This window comes from Aspergillus welwitschiae (genome assembly GCF_003344945.1).
Source record: "Aspergillus welwitschiae strain CBS 139.54b unplaced genomic scaffold BDQ94scaffold_1, whole genome shotgun sequence".
Classification (NCBI taxonomy): domain Eukaryota; kingdom Fungi; phylum Ascomycota; class Eurotiomycetes; order Eurotiales; family Aspergillaceae; genus Aspergillus; species Aspergillus welwitschiae.
In genome coordinates, this window is record NW_020798695.1 from 1,338,251 (window position 1) to 1,356,893 (window position 18,643).

At 50.3% G+C, this 18,643-nt stretch overlaps 11 protein-coding genes across 11 annotated transcripts; 5 read left to right on the plus strand and 6 right to left on the minus strand.

Moving 5' to 3' along the window:
* Nucleotides 1–402: 402 nt before the first annotated feature.
* Nucleotides 403–1,880, plus strand: ramB (bifunctional protein farnesyltransferase/protein geranylgeranyltransferase). Its single transcript, XM_026776104.1, has 3 exons — nt 403–834; nt 900–1,004; nt 1,062–1,880. The coding sequence occupies exons 1-3, from the start codon at nt 605–607 to the stop codon at nt 1,753–1,755; spliced, it is 1,029 nt and encodes a 342-aa protein (XP_026632491.1). The 5' UTR covers nt 403–604; the 3' UTR covers nt 1,756–1,880.
* A 15-nt stretch (nt 1,881–1,895) lies between these two features.
* On the minus strand, nt 1,896–2,981 carry BDQ94DRAFT_133140 (putative L-serine dehydratase; the record flags this gene model as incomplete). The annotated part of the gene is made up of 1 exon (XM_026764211.1): nt 1,896–2,981. A coding segment is annotated over exon 1 (932 nt), but the record flags the coding sequence as incomplete, so codon positions are not given.
* A 1,021-nt stretch (nt 2,982–4,002) lies between these two features.
* On the minus strand, nt 4,003–6,274 carry BDQ94DRAFT_5837 (methionine--tRNA ligase MSM1). Its single transcript, XM_026776105.1, has 8 exons — nt 6,063–6,274; nt 5,880–5,998; nt 5,759–5,830; nt 5,609–5,695; nt 5,421–5,552; nt 5,007–5,368; nt 4,471–4,948; nt 4,003–4,398 (listed from the first exon to the last, which is right to left on the minus strand). Exons 1-8 carry the CDS (start codon nt 6,265–6,267, stop codon nt 4,126–4,128), a joined length of 1,728 nt encoding a protein of 575 aa, XP_026632493.1. The 5' UTR covers nt 6,268–6,274; the 3' UTR covers nt 4,003–4,125.
* Nucleotides 6,275–6,587: 313 nt separating this feature from the next.
* BDQ94DRAFT_165181 (putative nuclear transport factor 2 domain protein) lies at nt 6,588–7,135 on the plus strand (the record flags this gene model as incomplete). Its single annotated transcript, XM_026770227.1, has 2 exons — nt 6,588–6,633; nt 6,693–7,135. 2 exons carry the CDS (start codon nt 6,588–6,590, stop codon nt 7,133–7,135), a joined length of 489 nt encoding a protein of 162 aa, XP_026632494.1.
* A 308-nt stretch (nt 7,136–7,443) lies between these two features.
* On the minus strand, nt 7,444–8,102 carry BDQ94DRAFT_133144 (uncharacterized protein). Its single transcript, XM_026764212.1, has 3 exons — nt 7,858–8,102; nt 7,785–7,797; nt 7,444–7,729 (listed from the first exon to the last, which is right to left on the minus strand). Exons 1-3 carry the CDS (start codon nt 7,891–7,893, stop codon nt 7,623–7,625), a joined length of 156 nt encoding a protein of 51 aa, XP_026632495.1. The 5' UTR covers nt 7,894–8,102; the 3' UTR covers nt 7,444–7,622.
* Nucleotides 8,103–8,168: 66 nt separating this feature from the next.
* On the plus strand, nt 8,169–9,264 carry BDQ94DRAFT_133146 (60S ribosomal protein eL38). Its single transcript, XM_026764213.1, has 3 exons — nt 8,169–8,367; nt 8,559–8,687; nt 8,863–9,264. The coding sequence occupies exons 1-3, from the start codon at nt 8,304–8,306 to the stop codon at nt 8,910–8,912; spliced, it is 243 nt and encodes an 80-aa protein (XP_026632496.1). The 5' UTR covers nt 8,169–8,303; the 3' UTR covers nt 8,913–9,264.
* Nucleotides 9,265–9,534: 270 nt separating this feature from the next.
* BDQ94DRAFT_5878 (uncharacterized protein) lies at nt 9,535–10,717 on the minus strand. Its single transcript, XM_026776117.1, has 3 exons — nt 10,542–10,717; nt 10,399–10,478; nt 9,535–10,313 (listed from the first exon to the last, which is right to left on the minus strand). Exons 1-3 carry the CDS (start codon nt 10,561–10,563, stop codon nt 9,672–9,674), a joined length of 744 nt encoding a protein of 247 aa, XP_026632497.1. The 5' UTR covers nt 10,564–10,717; the 3' UTR covers nt 9,535–9,671.
* Nucleotides 10,718–12,855, minus strand: BDQ94DRAFT_5877 (DNA-directed DNA polymerase delta subunit POL31). The gene is made up of 5 exons (XM_026776116.1): nt 12,737–12,855; nt 12,473–12,656; nt 12,238–12,369; nt 11,234–12,182; nt 10,718–11,174 (listed from the first exon to the last, which is right to left on the minus strand). The coding sequence occupies exons 1-5, from the start codon at nt 12,769–12,771 to the stop codon at nt 10,873–10,875; spliced, it is 1,602 nt and encodes a 533-aa protein (XP_026632498.1). The 5' UTR covers nt 12,772–12,855; the 3' UTR covers nt 10,718–10,872.
* Nucleotides 12,856–13,961: 1,106 nt separating this feature from the next.
* Nucleotides 13,962–14,852, plus strand: BDQ94DRAFT_133154 (uncharacterized protein). The gene is made up of 2 exons (XM_026764214.1): nt 13,962–14,311; nt 14,372–14,852. Exons 1-2 carry the CDS (start codon nt 13,974–13,976, stop codon nt 14,463–14,465), a joined length of 432 nt encoding a protein of 143 aa, XP_026632499.1. The 5' UTR covers nt 13,962–13,973; the 3' UTR covers nt 14,466–14,852.
* A 150-nt stretch (nt 14,853–15,002) lies between these two features.
* On the plus strand, nt 15,003–16,408 carry BDQ94DRAFT_5894 (NAD(P)H-dependent flavin oxidoreductase). Its single transcript, XM_026776121.1, has 2 exons — nt 15,003–15,134; nt 15,199–16,408. The coding sequence occupies exon 2, from the start codon at nt 15,269–15,271 to the stop codon at nt 16,307–16,309; it is 1,041 nt and encodes a 346-aa protein (XP_026632500.1). The 5' UTR covers nt 15,003–15,134; nt 15,199–15,268; the 3' UTR covers nt 16,310–16,408.
* A 356-nt stretch (nt 16,409–16,764) lies between these two features.
* Nucleotides 16,765–18,500, minus strand: BDQ94DRAFT_5906 (taxilin). The gene is made up of 5 exons (XM_026776123.1): nt 18,273–18,500; nt 17,932–18,206; nt 17,706–17,854; nt 17,407–17,650; nt 16,765–17,336 (listed from the first exon to the last, which is right to left on the minus strand). The coding sequence occupies exons 1-5, from the start codon at nt 18,409–18,411 to the stop codon at nt 16,830–16,832; spliced, it is 1,314 nt and encodes a 437-aa protein (XP_026632501.1). The 5' UTR covers nt 18,412–18,500; the 3' UTR covers nt 16,765–16,829.
* Between the last annotated feature and the right edge of the window lie 143 nt (nt 18,501–18,643).

Consider the following 18,643-nt stretch of genomic DNA (forward strand, 5'->3'; position numbering starts at 1 on the left):
GCCACTGGTAGTGGCTCTGAAAAGGACCCGGGTCAAGTAGTGGTTGCTTCCCCAGATGAACATGAAGCAAAAAGCGATGAAGGGTGGAGGAAACAATGGCAGACCGGCCAGAACAATCACCCAAAATGGCTGGCCGCCTTGATATTGTTCTGTTGGTGCCTGAGGCAATAATACCCCACCCGCACGGAGAGGCACTCATTTTGGCGCATATCAATCCATCCACTGGAATATCTTCACCGTTTGTTGTATCGCGCAGTCCTCTTTGCACGTTGGAAAGTAACTCCGACACCCAATAGCATATAGACTGTTTACTGCAGACTCAACTTGCTTCGTGTGTGAGCAAGTATACGTACTCAAGCTTGGCCTTTGGTGCCCCGGATTTTACCGGACGTCATTCACTGCCCCGTCGGTATATCGGACAAGGATACAATTTGGATTGTCCCAGAGACATCAGGGTGCAAGCTGGTTGAAACTTCAGCTCACCTATATATTAAATCGAGGGTCTCCTTGAATGTGTATAGCGTGAACCATCGTACCCCTGACCAGCTGTTAAAAGTGTTTACTAGCCGCTATATCTAGAAAATACTTACTTTCAAGTTGAAACATGGAAGGAAAATACGCGTCTGATCCCGAATGGGCATCCATACAGCCAATTCCTCTGAATGATGGCTCCGATTCAGGAGCCCAGCCATTGGCTACCATTGCCTATCCTTCGCATTATCTCGAGGCCACATCGTATCTGCGAGCGGTCATGGCGGCCAACGAAATGTCAGAAAGGGCACTGAAGTTGACTGAAGACATTATTTCGATGAATCCGGCACACTATACCGTATGGTAAGCTTGTCTTGTTCGACCCGCGTATGATACTGTTGGGACAGGCAGCTAACTAGGACTATCAGGATTTATCGCGCTAAGATCCTGTTTGCTTTGGGCAAAGACCTCAAAGACGAGCTGGAATGGCTCAACGGCGTCTCACTCAAGTATCTGAAAAATTATCAGATATGGTATGGCAAACTGTCCCTTTCATCCCACTCTATGTTGGCGCATCTAACTTTCACCAGGCACCATCGTCAAGTTCTCATGTCACGCACAGACTACTTCCCGAGCCCACCAGCTAAGGAGCCAGACTTCCTTATGGAAATGTTTGCCCAAGACTCCAAGAACTACCATGTTTGGACCTACCGTCACTGGTACGTCCGCCACTTCAAGCTCTGGGATGCCCCGCGGGAAATCCAGGACGTGGAGGCCCTCATTGCATCGGATGTCCGCAACAACTCCGCCTGGAACCACCGCTTCATGCTCCGGTTTGGCCCGCGCGATAACGAGCCAGATGCTGGGATGCCCAATAGCGGCGGAGACCCTTCGGAGAAGGGCCGACTAGCCGTTGTCGATGAAGACGTCGTCGACGCTGAGCTGCAGTACGCTAAATCCAAGATTGTCCGGGCGCCCGAGAACCGCAGCCCGTGGTCATATGCACGGGGAGTATTGCGTGCCGCGGGTCGGCCTCTTTCGGAATGGAAGGAATTTGCTGGCAAGTTCGTCGTCGATAAGGAAGATGGTAGTGTTGAGGTCAAGAGTAGCCATGCTGTAGAATGGCTGGCTGATGTATTCATTGCGGAAAGCGAGCCGGCATCGGAACAGGAAGCCGTCCGTATGCTTACCTTACTGAAGGAGAAGTATGATCCCATTCGATCTAACTATTGGGATTATCGCATTCGGACGATTACCAGTGCAGCCGTTCCTGCAACAGCATGAAAACCTTGTATATTGCTAGCGAGAAGTCTGGGATGGAGAATTAGCCGCTAGAGCGATCTAAGGCAGTGATTCCAGATTATCAGAAAAAAAGGTTCTGTTAATATTATTATATCATATATCAAACAAGCACGCTGTGTCGTACATCATTAACCTGTATAGTGAGACCCATGCAACCCAAATTTCCACAAGAAACAAACAAAACCAACAGATACACCATAACCCATTGTAGCATTAGCCATGAAATTCACAATCACTCAGATGCCCACCCATCAGCCAGCATCTTCCTCCATTCTGCCGCCATATCAATGGTAACATTGCTGCCACCGCAGACAATAATAACGACGCGACTGTCTGCATTCAAGTCCGGCACCAACTCCTTCAACTTAGACTGCATCCCCCCAGCAGAGGCCGACAGCGACAGCGAAGGAACCGGACCATCATCCTCATTCTCCCCAGCAGACAGCCGATCATCTCCATACCCTTCATCCTTACTCACATACCCAACATCCATGCCCCTCTTCCTCTTCTGACCAGCAGCCACCATCTTCGAAGAAGAAGATGATGATGAAGAAGCACAGCTAGACCCCCCAACCGCAGCCTCCACACAAACACCACAAGCCAACTCAACCAACAACCTCTCATCATCCACAAGCCTCAACACGCCCCTTGCGGCCTCCGCATCCGAGAACACCGCACTGTGCACCTTCACGCCCGGCGGCGGCTTCACCGCATACTGAAACGTTCTCTCAGAGACCTTAATAGCCCCCAACGACGTAGCCTGCGACGTGATCTTCGGCAACGAGACCAGTTCGTTACTCTCCAACGCTGTAGCTAGAGAATCCGTGCCCTTGGTCTCAACAGCCACAAGATGAACAGGCTTCGCCGCACCATCATCGGCAACCTTAGCCTTAGCTCTATGCCTCTCAATCCCCATAACCAACCCATTCAACAACCCTCCACCACCGACACTACAAACAATAGCATCGACCGGCAACGCACGACCGGCATGAACTTCTTCCTCTTCCTCCCCGACAGGCGGCGGGACCTGGTCCACCAATTCATCAATAATAGTGCTGTTCCCTTGCCAGATAGGCTCATTGTCAAATGGATGTAGGGCAATCTTCACAACATCATCATCACTGTCTGCATCATTGTTGTCCTTCTTATTCATCACAACATCCTTCATATACTGTCCCGCCTCCGAGAACGTCTCCCCGTACTGAATCACATCCGCTGCACCCGCATTGCGCAGCTTCTGCACCATCAGCGGCTTCGTCGACACAGGCACCACCACCGTGCAGGGGTATCCAAGGCTCCGGGCGGCACAGACGGCAGCTAAGCCGGCGTTGCCGCCGGAGGAGGCGTAAAAGTGCACGGGACGGTGGTAGTTCTCGGGTTTGAGGAGGTGAGAGAGGATTTGATTGCCCATGGCGCGGGACTTGAAGGAGCCGCTGGGCTGGATGTTCTCGAGTTTCAGGAAGATTCTACATCCTGCGGCGCGGGAGAGGGTCGTGGATTCGATGAGGGGGGTTGGGGTCCAGGGGGTTTTGTAGGTTGGGGGGTTGGTTGGGGGGAGGATGCTGCCCATTGTGTGTGTTGGTATATCGATTTCCCTTCGGGGTGTGGTGATAGTGTTCAATTGGCGATGATGTTGATGATGATGATGGTTAGTAGGATGGTAGTAGAGATGTTATAAAATAAAGTAGATGGTAGTAAAGAGGTGAATATGATTTGATATGATCTATCAGTTGTTGGGATAAGAAGATATTGTTTTGGATAGACAGTAAGAGAAGAGAAGGGAGGAGAGGAGAGGAGAGGGGACAAGATCAGGTATAAGATAATCAATGTATATTACAGTCAAACAGAGAAAGAAAACCCCTAGAATATGATACAAACCTCATATACTCCCGCCATGATATAGCGCTGAATCCCATAGTTCGTGATATACAACACGGACGCTTTCCGATATAGTCCGCCCAAGTTTGCCGCGGGAAACCCACACCCAAGAGTTTCCCGCCCCGAGTCTATCTATCAGGAATTCGACCAACCCTTCGCCCAGTCGGCACCCTTTTCCCGTTGATAAACTCGCGCATATTCTGCTCCAGTTATCGCCATACCATGACATAACATAAACCTTCCCTCCACCCCTGCATGCGTATGAATGACGGTCTGGGACCCAGAGCCATCCATAACGCAGTCTCCATCAAGCAGCAAACGGAAAAGCCAAACCCGTTCTATTTCCACTGTCTCCTCCACCAGGCGGAGACCCGTGCTTAAATTGTGCGTGTTTTGGCTGACCGAACCTTCCAATCTGGTGACCGTGATTGGACCCCAGCCCATTCCTGTTATCAAATGGAAAGGACCGCCACATTAACTTTCCACGATAAGAGGGGGAAATAGGATACTCTTTTTAGCATCCACTCCGTAGTCTGCGTCGGAGCCGTACGTCGCCGCCGCATAGCTCCTTTTGGCCGGGTCCGTTCTGTCTACGTGGAACATGTCCAGAAGCTCGTTGGCCTTGGTGGGCATGACAGGCTGCAGGAGGATACCGGCCATTCGCAGTGATTCGGCGACATTGAAGATCGATCGCTGGCGGTCGTTCGGGCTCTTCCATGGTTCTGCGTGGTGGAAGTATTTGTTGGTCTGGGTGGTCCGGGTTAGAATAAGTCTGCAAATAATCACCGATCATAGGGTGGGTCTATCCTTATCCCTTACCTGATCGATTAAGGTAGTGATTTCTTGCAGGGCAGCACGGGGGTTCAGATTTTCCATTTGCTCTGCTACCCTCTTGGGTACATCCTTGAGCATTGTTTCGTACGCCTCATCGGCCGGAGTCGCTGGTGGAAGTCTGCCGCACGTGCCATTCTCGATGTAAGTCCTAAGATTACCCTTGGCACAGCCGATTGCCCGATGTGCAAGGTTTCCGAGCCCCTTCTGCAGTAGCTTCTGATAGTCGCGGATGATGTAAGCATTATCATAGTCGGCGTCGCCCACCAATGCACCTTGGTGGATGAGGAAGAAACGCATGGAATCCACCCCGAAGCGGTTGATGGCAAAGAAGGGGTTCACCACATTACCCGTAGACTTCGACATCTTCTCACGGTTCATAGTCCAATGTCCATGAACGAGTACATTGCGGGGAAGAGGAAGGTCAAGAGCCATGAGGAATGCGGGCCAGTATACGCAGTGAAAGCTGTTGCTCGGTTAGTCAAGGGTTCGCGTATATGGCAAGCTTGAAGGCGAATACGCACCGAACAATGTCCTTACCGACGACATGCACATCCGCGGGCCAACCGAGGTGGCTTCCTTGGCCGGGTGCAAACGGGTAGCCTGCCTTGGTCAAGTAGTTGACAAGCGCATCTAGCCAGACATAGACGGTCTGTGTGTTGTCGCCGGGAACCGGAATACCCCAGGTCAGCCGCTCCGCAGGTCTAGAGATCGACAAGTCTTGAAGGCCTTCGGAAACAGATTTGACAACATTGGTTGTATACATCGTCGGGGTAATGAATCCAGTTTTGTATAGATCGAGCAAACGCTCCTGGAAAGCTGACAGACGGAAATGGTAGTTGGTTTCCGACGACCACTCCACCTCCTTTCCTGTCTCAATGGAGACCTGTCTGGGTAAGCTTCGATTGTTTTGGCAGATAGGTTGGCGTGCAGCTTACCATCTTGGTATGTCCAGTCTCGGGGTCCAGCGACTTTTGTACTTGCGTCTGAGGGTAGAATGTCTCATCGCTAACCGAGTACCAGCCTTCGTGCTTCGCGGTGTAAACGTATCCCCGGTGCTCCAACACTTCCTACTCACATGTCAGCCTCAGAGTCATGCGCCCGGGCGTATTTCCTAAGTACATACCCAAAAATACTGAACAGCTTCCTTGTGCGCAGGTTCAGTTGTCCGTATAAAGTAATTGTAGTCCATATTCGCAGCATTTGCTAGAGCCTAAACTTAGATGTTAGAATCGATTTCGCACCGGAGCACGACAGTATAGTGAATGCTGCCTACCTCAAACGTCTTGTAATTCATGTCGCAGAACGCCTGCGTATCCATCTCCGCAGCCAACGCGGCCTGCTGAATCTTTACAAAATCAGCCATACTGTGCTAGGCAGTGGTTATTGGCCCGTACCTTCATGCCATGTTCGTCCGTTCCCGTCAGCAATTGTGCGTCAGCGTCTCCGATGAGAGTCCGCCATCTCTTGATGACATCGGCAAGGACCATAGTATACAGATGACCGACATGAGGGGCTATATGAGTCAATGCGTTAGCGGCGAGCGAGAAAGCACAATAAAACATGGGACGAGGTCATACCAGCGTTGACATAGAAAATGGGTGTCGTGACATAGTATGGCTTCTTAGAAGCGCTTTCCGAGGCCGCCGTTGCGAATCGACGCGGACGGATCGTTGTCGCCGGGCGGGCAGTTGCGCGGGGGACGCATTTCCAAGATGGGCGACTGCAGGCCAGGAATTGGCCGGTCCAAGATGCCGCACGAAAACCTGCCCTCGAGATAGCCATTGGCGTGGGACTGCGGAAGGGAGCAATGATGGTTTATTCCAGGCGGCGTTTTCGTCGGAGCTCGATCATCATCTCCGGGTGGTCCAAGCTTCCGTGCCTTTTTTCTGCCGTCCGATGCCTGCTCCTCTTCTCCGCGATCGCGCATTCTTGACATAGCATCTAGTGTCGTTCACTCTGTTCGACCACCATCTTATAACTCGTTTTTGGACTGTTGAAAATTTTTCAGGAGCTCCAGTTTCTTGATATTAGGGTCTATATACAGTGTCTTGGCTTGTTTCCCGAAATTTTCGTTGAAATCCATCAAACAGTCCCGAATCACAATGGCTCCTCCTTCAGAAGACACACTGACAAAGGTTTCCACGGATGGTATGTCGGTCTACGAGAAATATCTCGCCCGCAAAATTCTAATTTGGACTTTCTTTCAGCGGCAACCGACTTTGTCCAGTCCTTCTACCCTGCCCTCGAGAACAACCGTTCCACGATAGCCTCGTTCTACAGCCAGCCCACGGCCATGATCCTTTTTAACGGAAACGCTGTCGCCGATGGAGCCGCCGTCCAAGAGATTTTTGTCAACCAAATGTCCCCGACGCATTACGAAGTGCAGTCCGTCGATTGCCAGATTATCAACAAGGCGTATCCAACACCTACCTCGACTGGAGTGAAGCTCCCCACTGAAACGACTGTCAAGGACATGTCTATCTTGGTTGTCGTTAGCGGCTATGTGCGCTTTGGAGAGTCCAGAGATTTGCCCCAACGAGGCTTCAGCGAGACCTTTGTGCTGGTGCCGAATCCTTCCGCCGACGGGCCCAAAGGGAAGCGCAAGCGAGAATGGCTTATCCAAACCCAGAACTTCCGACTCGTCGTATGAAGGAACAAGACCAGAATTTATTTGATGGAAGAGGACGCCTCTCACTATGCCTTTGACGGAAATGAATAGAATTGCTATTGCGGTGTGACGACTTGATAAACACATTATGCGCTATGATCCAAGGACGCGACTACACAATTTGAGCCGAAGAAGGAAAACGGAAGAACCCTTAGGAAATAAATACCCCACGACACGCCAAGCGAAGAATTTCCGAAACAGAGCAACTGCTATCTCGTCACTGGACCGCGGATCTTCGCGGTACACGCATATTTGCTCTGATGCGCTCGAGTAACTCGTCGCGCGATGCGCTTTCGCTGGGCAAAAGGCCCCTCTTGGAGTGACAGTTAGAAACCATTGCTCTTTTTTGGCGACATTGACTGTTTTGTTTACGAAGGAAGAAGAAAACATACAACTCGAAGCCATCTCCGCATTTCATCTGCAGTCCAATTCTCCGGATCTTTTAGACGTCAGCTTGGTATACCTACAATCACAGAGGATATCGATCCGTGCCTCCAGTTGGGTCAGCTTCAGCGGGGAACACATCGCTACCCCAGATGGCCCAAGCGGCCGCTGCAGTCACCATTCCAGCAAACCCTGACAAAGTTAGATCGGACTTTCCGTCAACAATATTCAGCTCAGAATAATATACCTAGAAATAGGTTCTGAGGGGCCATATTAGCTTACGGACGCCGCTATCATTTCTGGGGCTGATTGTATAGTACCTTGGAGTTCAACGCGCGATCTAAAGGCGTTGGCATTTTGTTCTGGATTAGAGATCGCTGCTATGTATACTTGTGAAACGTATTGCTAGTAGTCACGAAGACGGAAGGAGGCGATGATATCTGTTGAGATGAACAACAAGCTTGTTGCCAGATATCCCAGTAGATATAAGATGGAGGGTGGCTAAAACACTATAGATGTCGATCCCCCGTACTCCGTAGGCAGCCGCCTTATCGATTGCACCGCCACATATATCATTGCGGGATGTCCCGCCACGACGTGGCACGCGGACTAAGGGCTTCCGGGGGGCAACCCTACAGCCCACAGAAGCTAGCTGATTCCCCCGGCCAGCACCGCCCGCCGACGAGCTTCGAGACCCGCGATTGTCATCCAAACCTTCCGTCATCCACGACTACTCAAACGAAAGTCACAAACCCCACTAGCCACCATGCCTCAGGAAATCTCCGACATCAAGCAGTTCATCGAGGTCTGCCGCCGCAAGGATGCGTCCTGTACGTTTACCCGACCTTTAGCCGCTTAGTTATCATGAAGTGGAAAGCTCCGCGGAGCTAGCTCTTTGAGGAGGGGGAAGCTCGAGACGGGTACCCGACCATCATCGAAAGGGCAAATTGGAATGGTTGATCGGGATGGATGAATGATAAGAAGTGGAGGCTAACGCGTGATGGTCTTGTCTTTCAAACAGCTGCTCGCATCAAGCGCAACCCCAAGGACCAGCAGATCAAGTTCAAGGTCCGCTGCTCCCGCTTCGTCTACACCCTTGTCCTGAAGGACTCCGACAAGGCCGACAAGCTCAAGCAGAGCCTGCCCCCTGGTGCGTTTGCTCCCGTCACCTGATCGACTGTTTCTTTGGATGGTGTTATGGAACAAGATACATGTCGTCGGACGCGTTTGTTTCCTTACGACTTGAGATGGGCATTGATGTGGACCTCGGCTATTGCATGACATCATTCGGATTGAGTACTAACATCAATTGTTTTCTCACACAGCTCTCAAGGTTGTCGACGTCTCCAAGGGAGACAAGAAGAAGGCTCTGTAAATACCTTCATCAACACATTGAGGTTGGGACTCGGCGAGAAGGTCGTCGGCGCATGGAATTTAGTCGAAGCATGAATACACTTGTCGATTACGATTAGGAAATTGGCATGGACATGGATTGCTTCTGTGGGCCGACACGGAGGGTTAATCTATCCTTGAACCAGATTGGTTGTCTCTTCGCGTCTGGTTACCAGTGGACTCTGATATATGTCTTCACATTTCACTGAAACCGGATGACCTACATGACTGGAACTTTTCTGCTAAGGGATTAGCTTTGTCGGAGCACCTTGCATCCTATACAACGTAATGGAGAAAAACAGTTGAAAATTCCATGATACCTCCACTTTCTCCCGATGATGTGATATGAGTCCTCGTGCCCTGGCTATGCTGCGTTGACTGAACGGGCATTGCTAGTCTTGGTCCCATGCTATCCTTTTTGCAGGTCGTAGATTCGTAGTATTGGACTGGCTATGTGCGTTGCCGATCGGACGGTGCCGTGCATGCTGTAGACTCGTGTAACATACGGATTATGCTGTGAAGCCCTCGCCGTTTGTTATGACCGCATACCGTACATACATGCTACCATATCCAGCCTCATTCCATAACACGAGCACAAAGATCTAGTTTGAGATGTACAGCCCAGTCAGACTGCCCCAGTCCTCTGATGTCATAGATTAAGATCTAAGACCTATGTGACAGTATTCTATCATGACCAAGCAAATCTACAACAACGTCCCATAAGAGATCCACTACTCGAGGATCACTCTACCCTCCCATAACCCACTTCAACATACCCCGACACCCCAGCCCTCTCCAAACTCACATCAACCATCTCCCGTCCGAGCGCATCCCTTTCCCTCCTCAACTCAAACTCCCCAAAGTAATTTGGCTCCTCAGCAACCTTCCTAAACATAGCACCCTCAAACAGCGCCAGACTCCGCTCATTAGCCTGACCAATTTTCACACTCAAACAAGCAAACTTAAGGACCGCCTCCATCCCCTTCAATGCCGTCGCGGCAGTCTCATCCCTGCTAACAAACTCATCCAAAATCTCCGCTTCATGGTCAACGATATACCGTAGGAAAGTATTCAGAGCGGCTTTCCCAAAGCCCTTGCGCTGGTTATTCTTCTCGGCTATCATTAGTTCAATTTCCCCGATGATTTGGGGCTCCGCGTCTCCTTCTTCGCCGTCATCGACGCGGAGGAATAAATTGATGTCTCCGACCATTCGGTCTGGGGCGTCGTCTGTGTCTTTGATGGCGGGTGTTGAGGTTTCTGTTTGGGATGGTGATGGGAGACAGACGATGAATGTTAACTTGTCCGGGTCTTGGCGCCAGCTTTGTTGCATGGCGTATTCTTCCTCTATAGAGAGGGGTTCGGATGCGGTTGCTTCTTGGATTTCCTAATTTGGCAGGTTAGTAATTGTAGGTATGATATTCGTATATTTACGGTGGGGGTTTGGCTGTCTAAAAAGATTACGATTTTACCTCATCTTTCATCCATTCATGGTATCTTGGAACGTGCCATTTGGAATATGGGACTAAAAGCACCGTGGAGGTGGAAATGGCTATAGAGGGGATTTAGTTAGCTTGCTTGGGTGGTGGCGCATGCAATCAATGCTCCGATATACCTGTCTTGGCATTAAGCAGCATGTCGAAATATCTGGCTCATAAGTCGAAAGTACCCTGACGAGTCTGTTTAGGAGTACGTGAGTATGGATTACTGAGATAGCCGGTTCTCCAGACCCCGATGCGTGGTGGTAGAAGATTGAATTGAAGAGCTGGGACTTTTCCGCGCGGAGCTTGGCACCGCCCACTTTTAATGCACGAATCTCAGATAGCCCTTGTTTCCGATTTAGCCAGCATATCGGTGTCAATGATATGATAAGAAAAGAACAAAACAACAAAGCAGTAGCTCATAAGACTTATATCTCATAAATATATGCTATTGGTATCAGCTGCTTATTGTTGCTCTTGTTGTCCGGCAAATGTGCTAAACTTCACCACTTCCACCTCGAGGGTCTCGGTGTCGACCAAAACTAGTTCTCCGGTTTCCTTGAACTTGGGTATAGATAGAAGGCGCACACGAGGCCCAGATGTGTTATCGTCATCTGTTCCTGTCATCTCCGTGTCGGCTCCGTTCAGCTTCAGTGGGGCATCACCCTCAATTACAGCTGTCTTGAACTGTGGCTGGTTGCCAGCAAAGAAAATATGCGGGCAGGTTTGTATAACGAATGGATCATGTGTTTGGAATGGATAGGACCCTGTTTCCGAGAAATCAGCATTTGTACCAGTGGGATCAAGAGGTCAACCAGGAGCTTACATAGTGTATCGGGCGCGGTGGGAACTCCACATCTCCAGCGCAGCATAGCCTCCATGACCCTCATCCTCGCCTCTGAATCTCCAGCACCATCGGCCACATTCCCTTCCTCATCTGCGAAATTCAAATACCGGAGGATGTCATCCACGTTCTGACCACTGCTGCCCCATAGTCGCCATCCTTCCACGTCCCCTTCCCACGGGTTCGTTACACTGTCGAACCAACCTGGCTCTTTCTTGTCCTCACCAGCAGGAGGCGGAGCACAGTATGCTCTAGCCTGTGGGAACATAGCACGGTGGATTCCCTGTTGAGGGAGAGAAAAGTTTGCGGGGTCAGATTCGCCTGGCATAAGTGTGACGGGCATACTAGGCAGGATCTCTGCTAGGAAAGAATCAAGTCGCGTAATAGGCGATGCATTATAAGCAGAAGCATCATATCCGTACTTCTTCGGACCGGTCCTTTTCTTTGTAGCGCTATCGGCGTTGACATCCGTAGTCATGCTCGCTCCAACTGAATTTCCCGCAATAATCAACCTAGTGATTGCAGAAGCATCGGGTAGTGCACCTTCAGAAGCACCACCGGTATAACCAAGCAAATAGTCTGCCAAAAGTTCCAAAGCAAGAGTATCGCTCGAAGTTCCGGTGATCCCTAAACCGCTCACAAATGCGATCTTACCCTTCATGGCTCCCGTTGGTGCGTCCAGTGTATCGCTCCCCCATTGGCGGGGTTGTTGTGGTAGATCAGGCACTTTGGTATCTATAACCTCGAAATCTCCATTTGCGTTCTCGGTTCCCAGGACTGCAATGATGGCTCCTGTGCATAACTGCGTGTTCCGGAGCATGCTCCCAGTTAGGCGCAGTCGGCCGGACTCGTCTTCCAACATAATTTGAGTCAACTCCGGATGAGCAGGATCTTGGTAAGTCGGCCGCGGAGGTGGTGCTAACGTATAGTTCTGTTGCCAGAATTAGAATGAGAGCCGTACGCAACAGAGCATTGTAGTATTTCACCTCTTTTGTAAGATCGTCCAAAATATTCGGCTTCAATGGCATGTCCATGTATATCGTTCCTGCGACCCAACAAAGCTCTCCCTGCCTCACGTCGAGGACTCTCTCCACGCGGCGCGCATTTTCTCCAGCGATCTGGCCATCAAACCAAAACATGTCAGCAAACCAGTTTCCCATTTGTATGCTATTGTAATCCTCAATCGAGGTCTTGAAATGCGATGAATGTGACCGGTCTTACACTAAAACCTTCCCATGCTTCGACTGCAATCTCCTCAACTGCGGGCTTGAGTTTTGCCAACCGCAAGAAGTACATGTCGCCATATTGCTGCTGGTAATGCCGATCCTGGCCGCTTCCCAGTCGAAATGTGTCCAAAGGCTTATAATGTGAGGGTACACGGGTGGTTGCGTCAAATTCTTCATTGCTATATGAGCCGCATCGACAGTTAGACTTCATCTTTAGCAAATTTAACAATCGGGGAGATTGACATGCGGGAGAACGAACGTGGGAGGGCGCAGGAACTCGTCGCTGCTTGCCATTTTGGCGTCAATTTATCCGAATACACTTGAATAATTATTTTAAGTGTAGACTCATATGGGCGACGGCGACTATGTACTTGAGTGATGTTGGATGCAGCTGGTGGTGCTGAGTGCTTTTGTCCTGTGCTTCTTCCGCCAACGCGATCACGCGTCTTTTGGCGTTGCGTAATTACAGTACCGCTTTGGGCTTCTCCACCTCTGGAAAGCAGGCAACTTGCCAAAGTCCTTCACAACTGACTGAGATCTATGGCTGTTGTTCTTATGGTTTAATGGGAATAACTTTTTACTGTTAATTATTGTGGGTTTACTTTATAGAACTATGCATCATTCGACATCTTGAAGCCTCCAATGGCAATTATCCATGCTGTTGTTTGGCACGCTAGGCATGTTCGACTGAGCTCAATGTTTAGCTACTTTATGAACAGTGACCGCGCATCTAGATGACTCCTAGTACGGATTAAGGGTTAGTAAGTAGATAGCTGGACTAAGAACTGAACTTATGACCCCAGCGAAGCTTCCTGTATCCTAATCTGGGTTTATCCGGTCTCCGACATAAGAAGACCACACTAATTCGCCCTGACTGAAGAACATAGTAGGAAGAGGGATACCTTTCGCTGCAGTCCGACTTAGACAGGATTTACGCCCTCTAGGCTTGGAATTTAGCAGATCTTGGAAGGTTTGTTTCGACCCTACCGGCCTGGTTGAGGACTTTTGCCTTGGCTGATAAGAAGGCCCCTGCACGAGACAGGAAGACTTGCGTTTTGCTTGTATTATCGTGGACAAATTTTGCGCCAAAAATGGTATGCTAAACCTGAAACTCGATAGATGGATGGTCTGGTCCATTATCGCCAGCGCGCCATCCCTTCATTGAAGCGCTCAAGCATTCCTTCCTTCATTCTAAAGAATGGATTCCCGGAAGTTTACTCCGTGGCAGCAGTGTCCTTCAATCCGACTAAAGCCGAATGACCCAAAACATCATCGGGATACCGGAAGATTAAAATTGCCAGCGAGGGATGTGGCATTGTGTGTGGCATGCCGAATGGATGGAATGCGCCCAATCCACGTTGACTCTTTTGTCCAGTATAATATGTATAGGCTTGGTTTCCCTGTTTGGCAGGATCTCTTCGCCCATCCTGTTGACCCATATTCAAGACAGTGATTTGCGGGAAATCCTCGTACTTGAATAGTGGCCTGTCGTCAGAATGCGAGTCCTATTTCCTTTCGGCCACCTGCTGCGCAGTTTTCTACTTACCAGCTTGATAGCGAGCATCGTCACCTCAGCGTATCTCGACGCGTTTTTACGCGGCCTGCACTCAAACCTGTTCAAAAGGAGCATCCCAGGATCTCTTGCAACAGCGCCTCAAGGCGCGGTAGGCTACTATCAGCCTCCCCCCGGCCCTGCTGTCACCTATCCTTACCGGGTCTTGACAACTTCTGCGCCATCAAATGAAGAAACAGCGGCAACGACAGTAACGGGTACGAGTATATCGACAGAAACCAAGCAGGAGTCATTGCAAGATGGGAGTAACGGCATCAACGAGTAAGCAGTCCATGTGATACATCAGAGAGAGAGTTGTATAGTTGACAATCTCCTACCTAGGCCACGAAAGAACATTGCGATTATGTCAGGGACAGTGACAGGAACTCAGGTGATCATGGAAGCGACGCAATCTGCGACGGCAAAAGGGACATGACCTTAACTTCAGGCGGCTTCTTGCTCTCAATCCTGCTGGGTATACTGCATCTTTGAACATACTTTCTGTGTCTGATATGGGTTTATGGTCTGTTTTTTTGGCCTTTCGATCGAAGTCATTCGCTCACTGGATTGTGATTTGTCTGCCTTTTATTAGCGATTCCTGTATCAGCTGTGGAGTTTTTTGCCCAAGTCCAAAAGTTACAATGTCTGTTTATAGGATCAACGAAGACCGTAACCAAGCCGCGGCCTTCAGTACACAGCCTTTCTTAGTGGCCATAAGAGCAGAATATTTGTGCTAGCTCAAAAATATGCACACGACACAACTCCGCATAATTCAGGAACTCAGTCCTTATGATCAGCCATTATCACTGGGATTAGTGCCAAGTTGAAGAAAGGAAGAGCACAATGTGGTCCGAGTGGCAAGAGCGAGCAAAGGCCAATGCCTCGGTCCGTCCGGGTCTAACGCGTTGGAGCTCCGCTTCCCCGCATTTGAGCTCCTCAGGCACAAGCCAGTTCCCCTGCTTTCACCGCGGATCATATGCTCTGCACTAGGATACTTATGCTCAGAGAAGGCGTTCCTCCAGCAATGGATTTGTTCATACTGCTACAAGCTCAAGTCCTAGAGGAGCCTTCCTATCTGGAAACAACCCACTTTACAATCTATTAGGTAGGCTTGCCCGTTTTTAAGTCAGAGTTTGTTGCTGACCGCATCCCATTGTTTCGATTTATAGACAAATTACCTCCTATATAACAGCGTAACAAACATACCGCTCTATAGTTCAGCTCCCTCGCTCCTGAACCATGTCTCTCCATACCCCCCTTTGCTCATTGCTGAAAATCCAGCATCCGGTCCTGCTGGCAGGCATGGCACGTGCATCCGGAGCACCCCTCGCCGCCGCGGTCTCCAATGCCGGCGGTCTAGGAACAGTCGGCGGGCTAGGCTATACCCCCGAGCAACTATCCGAGATCCTGACCGAACTCAAATCACTTCTTAAAGACCCTTCGCTACCATTTGGCGTTGATTTGGCCTTGCCGCAGGTCGGCGGAGGAGCACGGGCCACGAACCATGACTACACCCACGGGCAGCTGGATCAGCTCATTGACGTGGTCATCTCGCACGGAGCCAAGCTGTTCGTGTGTGCAGTCGGTGTGCCACCGGAGCGGGTCATCAAGCGGCTCCACGACGCGGGCATCCTGATCATGAACATGGTCGGGGCACCCAAGCACGCTGAGAAGGCGTTCAAGCTGGGCGTAGATATTGTTTGTGCGCAAGGAGGTGAAGGAGGTGGCCATACGGGCGACATTCCGTTTTCAGTGCTCGTACCGGCGGTGGTGGATGTAGCGAGGAAGTATAAAAGCCCGTTGACAGGGCAGCCTGCGTTGGTTGTTGCTGCGGGTGGTGTCAATGATGGCCGGAGCTTGGCTGCGGCGTTGATGCTGGGTGCCGCGGGTGTTTGGGTGGGAACCAGGTTTGTCGCTTCAGAGGAAAGTGGTGCGAGTCGCTTGCACAAAGAGGCTGTTGTTGGTGCGCAGTATGGAGAGACGAAACGGACGCTAGTCATCTCTGGGAGGCCGCTGCGCATGCTTCCTAATGAATACATCAAGGAGTGGGAGAAGCGCCCCGAAGATATTGCTAGATTGACGGCCCAAGGTATCGTTCCTATTGAGCATGACTTCAAGAACGATAAGGATGTCGACGTGCCGTTTTTGATGGGTGATGTTTCGGCCATCATTAAAGAGATCAAACCTGCCGGTGTGATTGTCCGGGAGATGGTCCAGCAGGCTGTGGATATGCTGAAGAAGGGAGGATCTTATATTAACGGCCCGGCGAGTAGACTTTGATCGAAATATCGGCGCTGCTTCAATTCTCTCCAAGAGCGCTGACATATATGACATGATATTTGTATTGCAAATAATTTTCATGATAGCGTAATAAGTACGTTTAGATGTTAGTGATCTAGCATGTACAAGTACACGAAATAGAAAAGCGAACAAAAGTTAGGACCACGACTTGCAAAACCCCCACAGCTGTGATGGTGCATGTTGCAATTCAAGGCTGACAGCAACCTAAATGAGCAGGGCAACCTATCTTTAAAGAGCCGAACCGCTACAAGATCTGCATACGGAGACACGAGAGACCCCGAGCGACCAGCGCCACACTGCGCAGTTGCCAGTGCACGCTCTCAGGGAGGCAAATTTTCAACTCATAAAGGCCAACTACCACGCAGCTGAACAGAGACGTAAAGAACACCCGAGACAATTGCGGCATTGCCAGCGCAAATGGCGAAGGCTTCGCAATCGTGTTTGGTTCCAAGCCCAAGGAAACATGAACAACGAGAACATGACATTGATGAAAACTGCATTAGTGGCATCCATTGATCATTGCCTTATTTCCGTTGGCTCGCGCTTCCAGCAGGTTGGGCGGCGGGGGAGGCCCAAATACTGGCTTTTCGGTTTGCTGGGGAATATTGCGGTCTCCGTTCATGTCGCCATCCGGGCTGTCAAGCTCGTAGTCATCGTCACTGATTCCTTCATCATCTTCCTCGTCTTCATAGTCCTCATCATATTCACTCTCCGTCCCCTCGTCATCGCCATCCAAATCCGCAGCAAGACCTTGCCCGCGACCCTGGGCTTGCATTCGACGACAAAGTGCTTCCAAATGATGGCTTTTCTTTCGCCACTTTTCTAACTCCTCATGATTCCTTGTGCGCTCCTCCGCCATCTCGAGTATGTTGCGGTTCGTTTGATCGTGCTTCCGTGTAAGGGTGTGGTTTTCCTTCTCTAGCCGTTTGGTCTTTTTGGACATCTCTTCCATTTCTTTGCGAAACGTAAGAAAAAGCTCGTTGCTGTTGTTCAGCGTATCCTCCACCTGCGATATTATTATTACCAGCGGTCAAAACGAGGCTGAGGCCGAGCAAGCCATCGACATCGGTCCATACCTGCTTGAACTTTTCCACGTAGATGTTTAGTTGACTGCGTAGTTCGGCTTCGGTATGCGAGAAGGTAGAGACCTGGGAGCTCAGAGCACGACAACGAGCGGCTTCATTCTCGGCTGTACGGCGCTGCTCTTCGTACTTGGCGGTAAGGCATTGTATCTCGGCATCCTTGCTGCGAAGGAGTGCCTTGTAATGTAACTCGCGCATTTCAAATTTCTCGCCAATAGTTTTGATCTTTGCGCGCAAACTATGATAGGGGGTCAGAGATTAATGAGCACACCCAGCAGACAGCCGCAACTCACGCTTCGTCTAGATCGATGTCCGCTTTCTCACTGCGGGGATTCCCTTTGGCAGCCATGACGTCCTGAATATCGTACAGCAGAGAATCGAGGCGTTCGTTAACAATAAGCCGCGCTTTCTTTTCGGTCTCCTCAAGCTTCTTGTTCTCATCCTATGAACCATCTCGTTTAGCCATCTCCCTACGTGGTGTAGCGTAATAGTGATGCTGTGGAGCTTGGACCAACCTACCTTGACCTTCTTATTTTCCTTGGTTAGCTCCCTACACAGCTTTTCTAATTTATCCTTCATAGTAACGGTTTTGTTCAACTCGGATTTGCCCTTGTCCTGATCCTTCTGCAGTTGATCGGCCCGCTTCTTGCTCTTAGAATAGTCGCGATCTAGCTTCTTCATATCGGCCAGTAGTTCGGTGTACTTCTTGTGAACCGTCTCGAGCCGTGTCATCGGAGATTCGATATTGCTAAGGAGTTGGTTCAGGTCCCTCGTAGCCTTCTTAACTTCGCGCTCTATAGGCAAACAGTCAGCCCATGAAACAACTTCCACTTATTCCACCACTCATGATTATGACGCACCGATTTCTGCCTCCTGATCCTTTTCTCCGGCAGCATCTTGCTCCAACTGCGATATTTTGGCAGCCAAGAGCTTGGATGTCTCATTGGGGTCTGCGACCTTCTTCCCCTTGTTCTTTTTCGACATTGCTGCAGCAGACATTGCTCCGAGTTTTAGAGGATAAAGATCGAGTCGAACTATCGTAGAGCGATTGCGTTGGCGGTGGTCGCGTGGCCAATCCACGAAAACGAAAATTGCGAAGCCGGAACGGTTGGCTAGGACTGGCGGGAAATGGATTCGCTATTCACGCCACGGAGCGGTGGCAACGAGCCGACAAGGAGTGAGCCCGATTCGAAGACGGAGCTGCGGATAGGCAGGGGAGTGTCGTGATCGA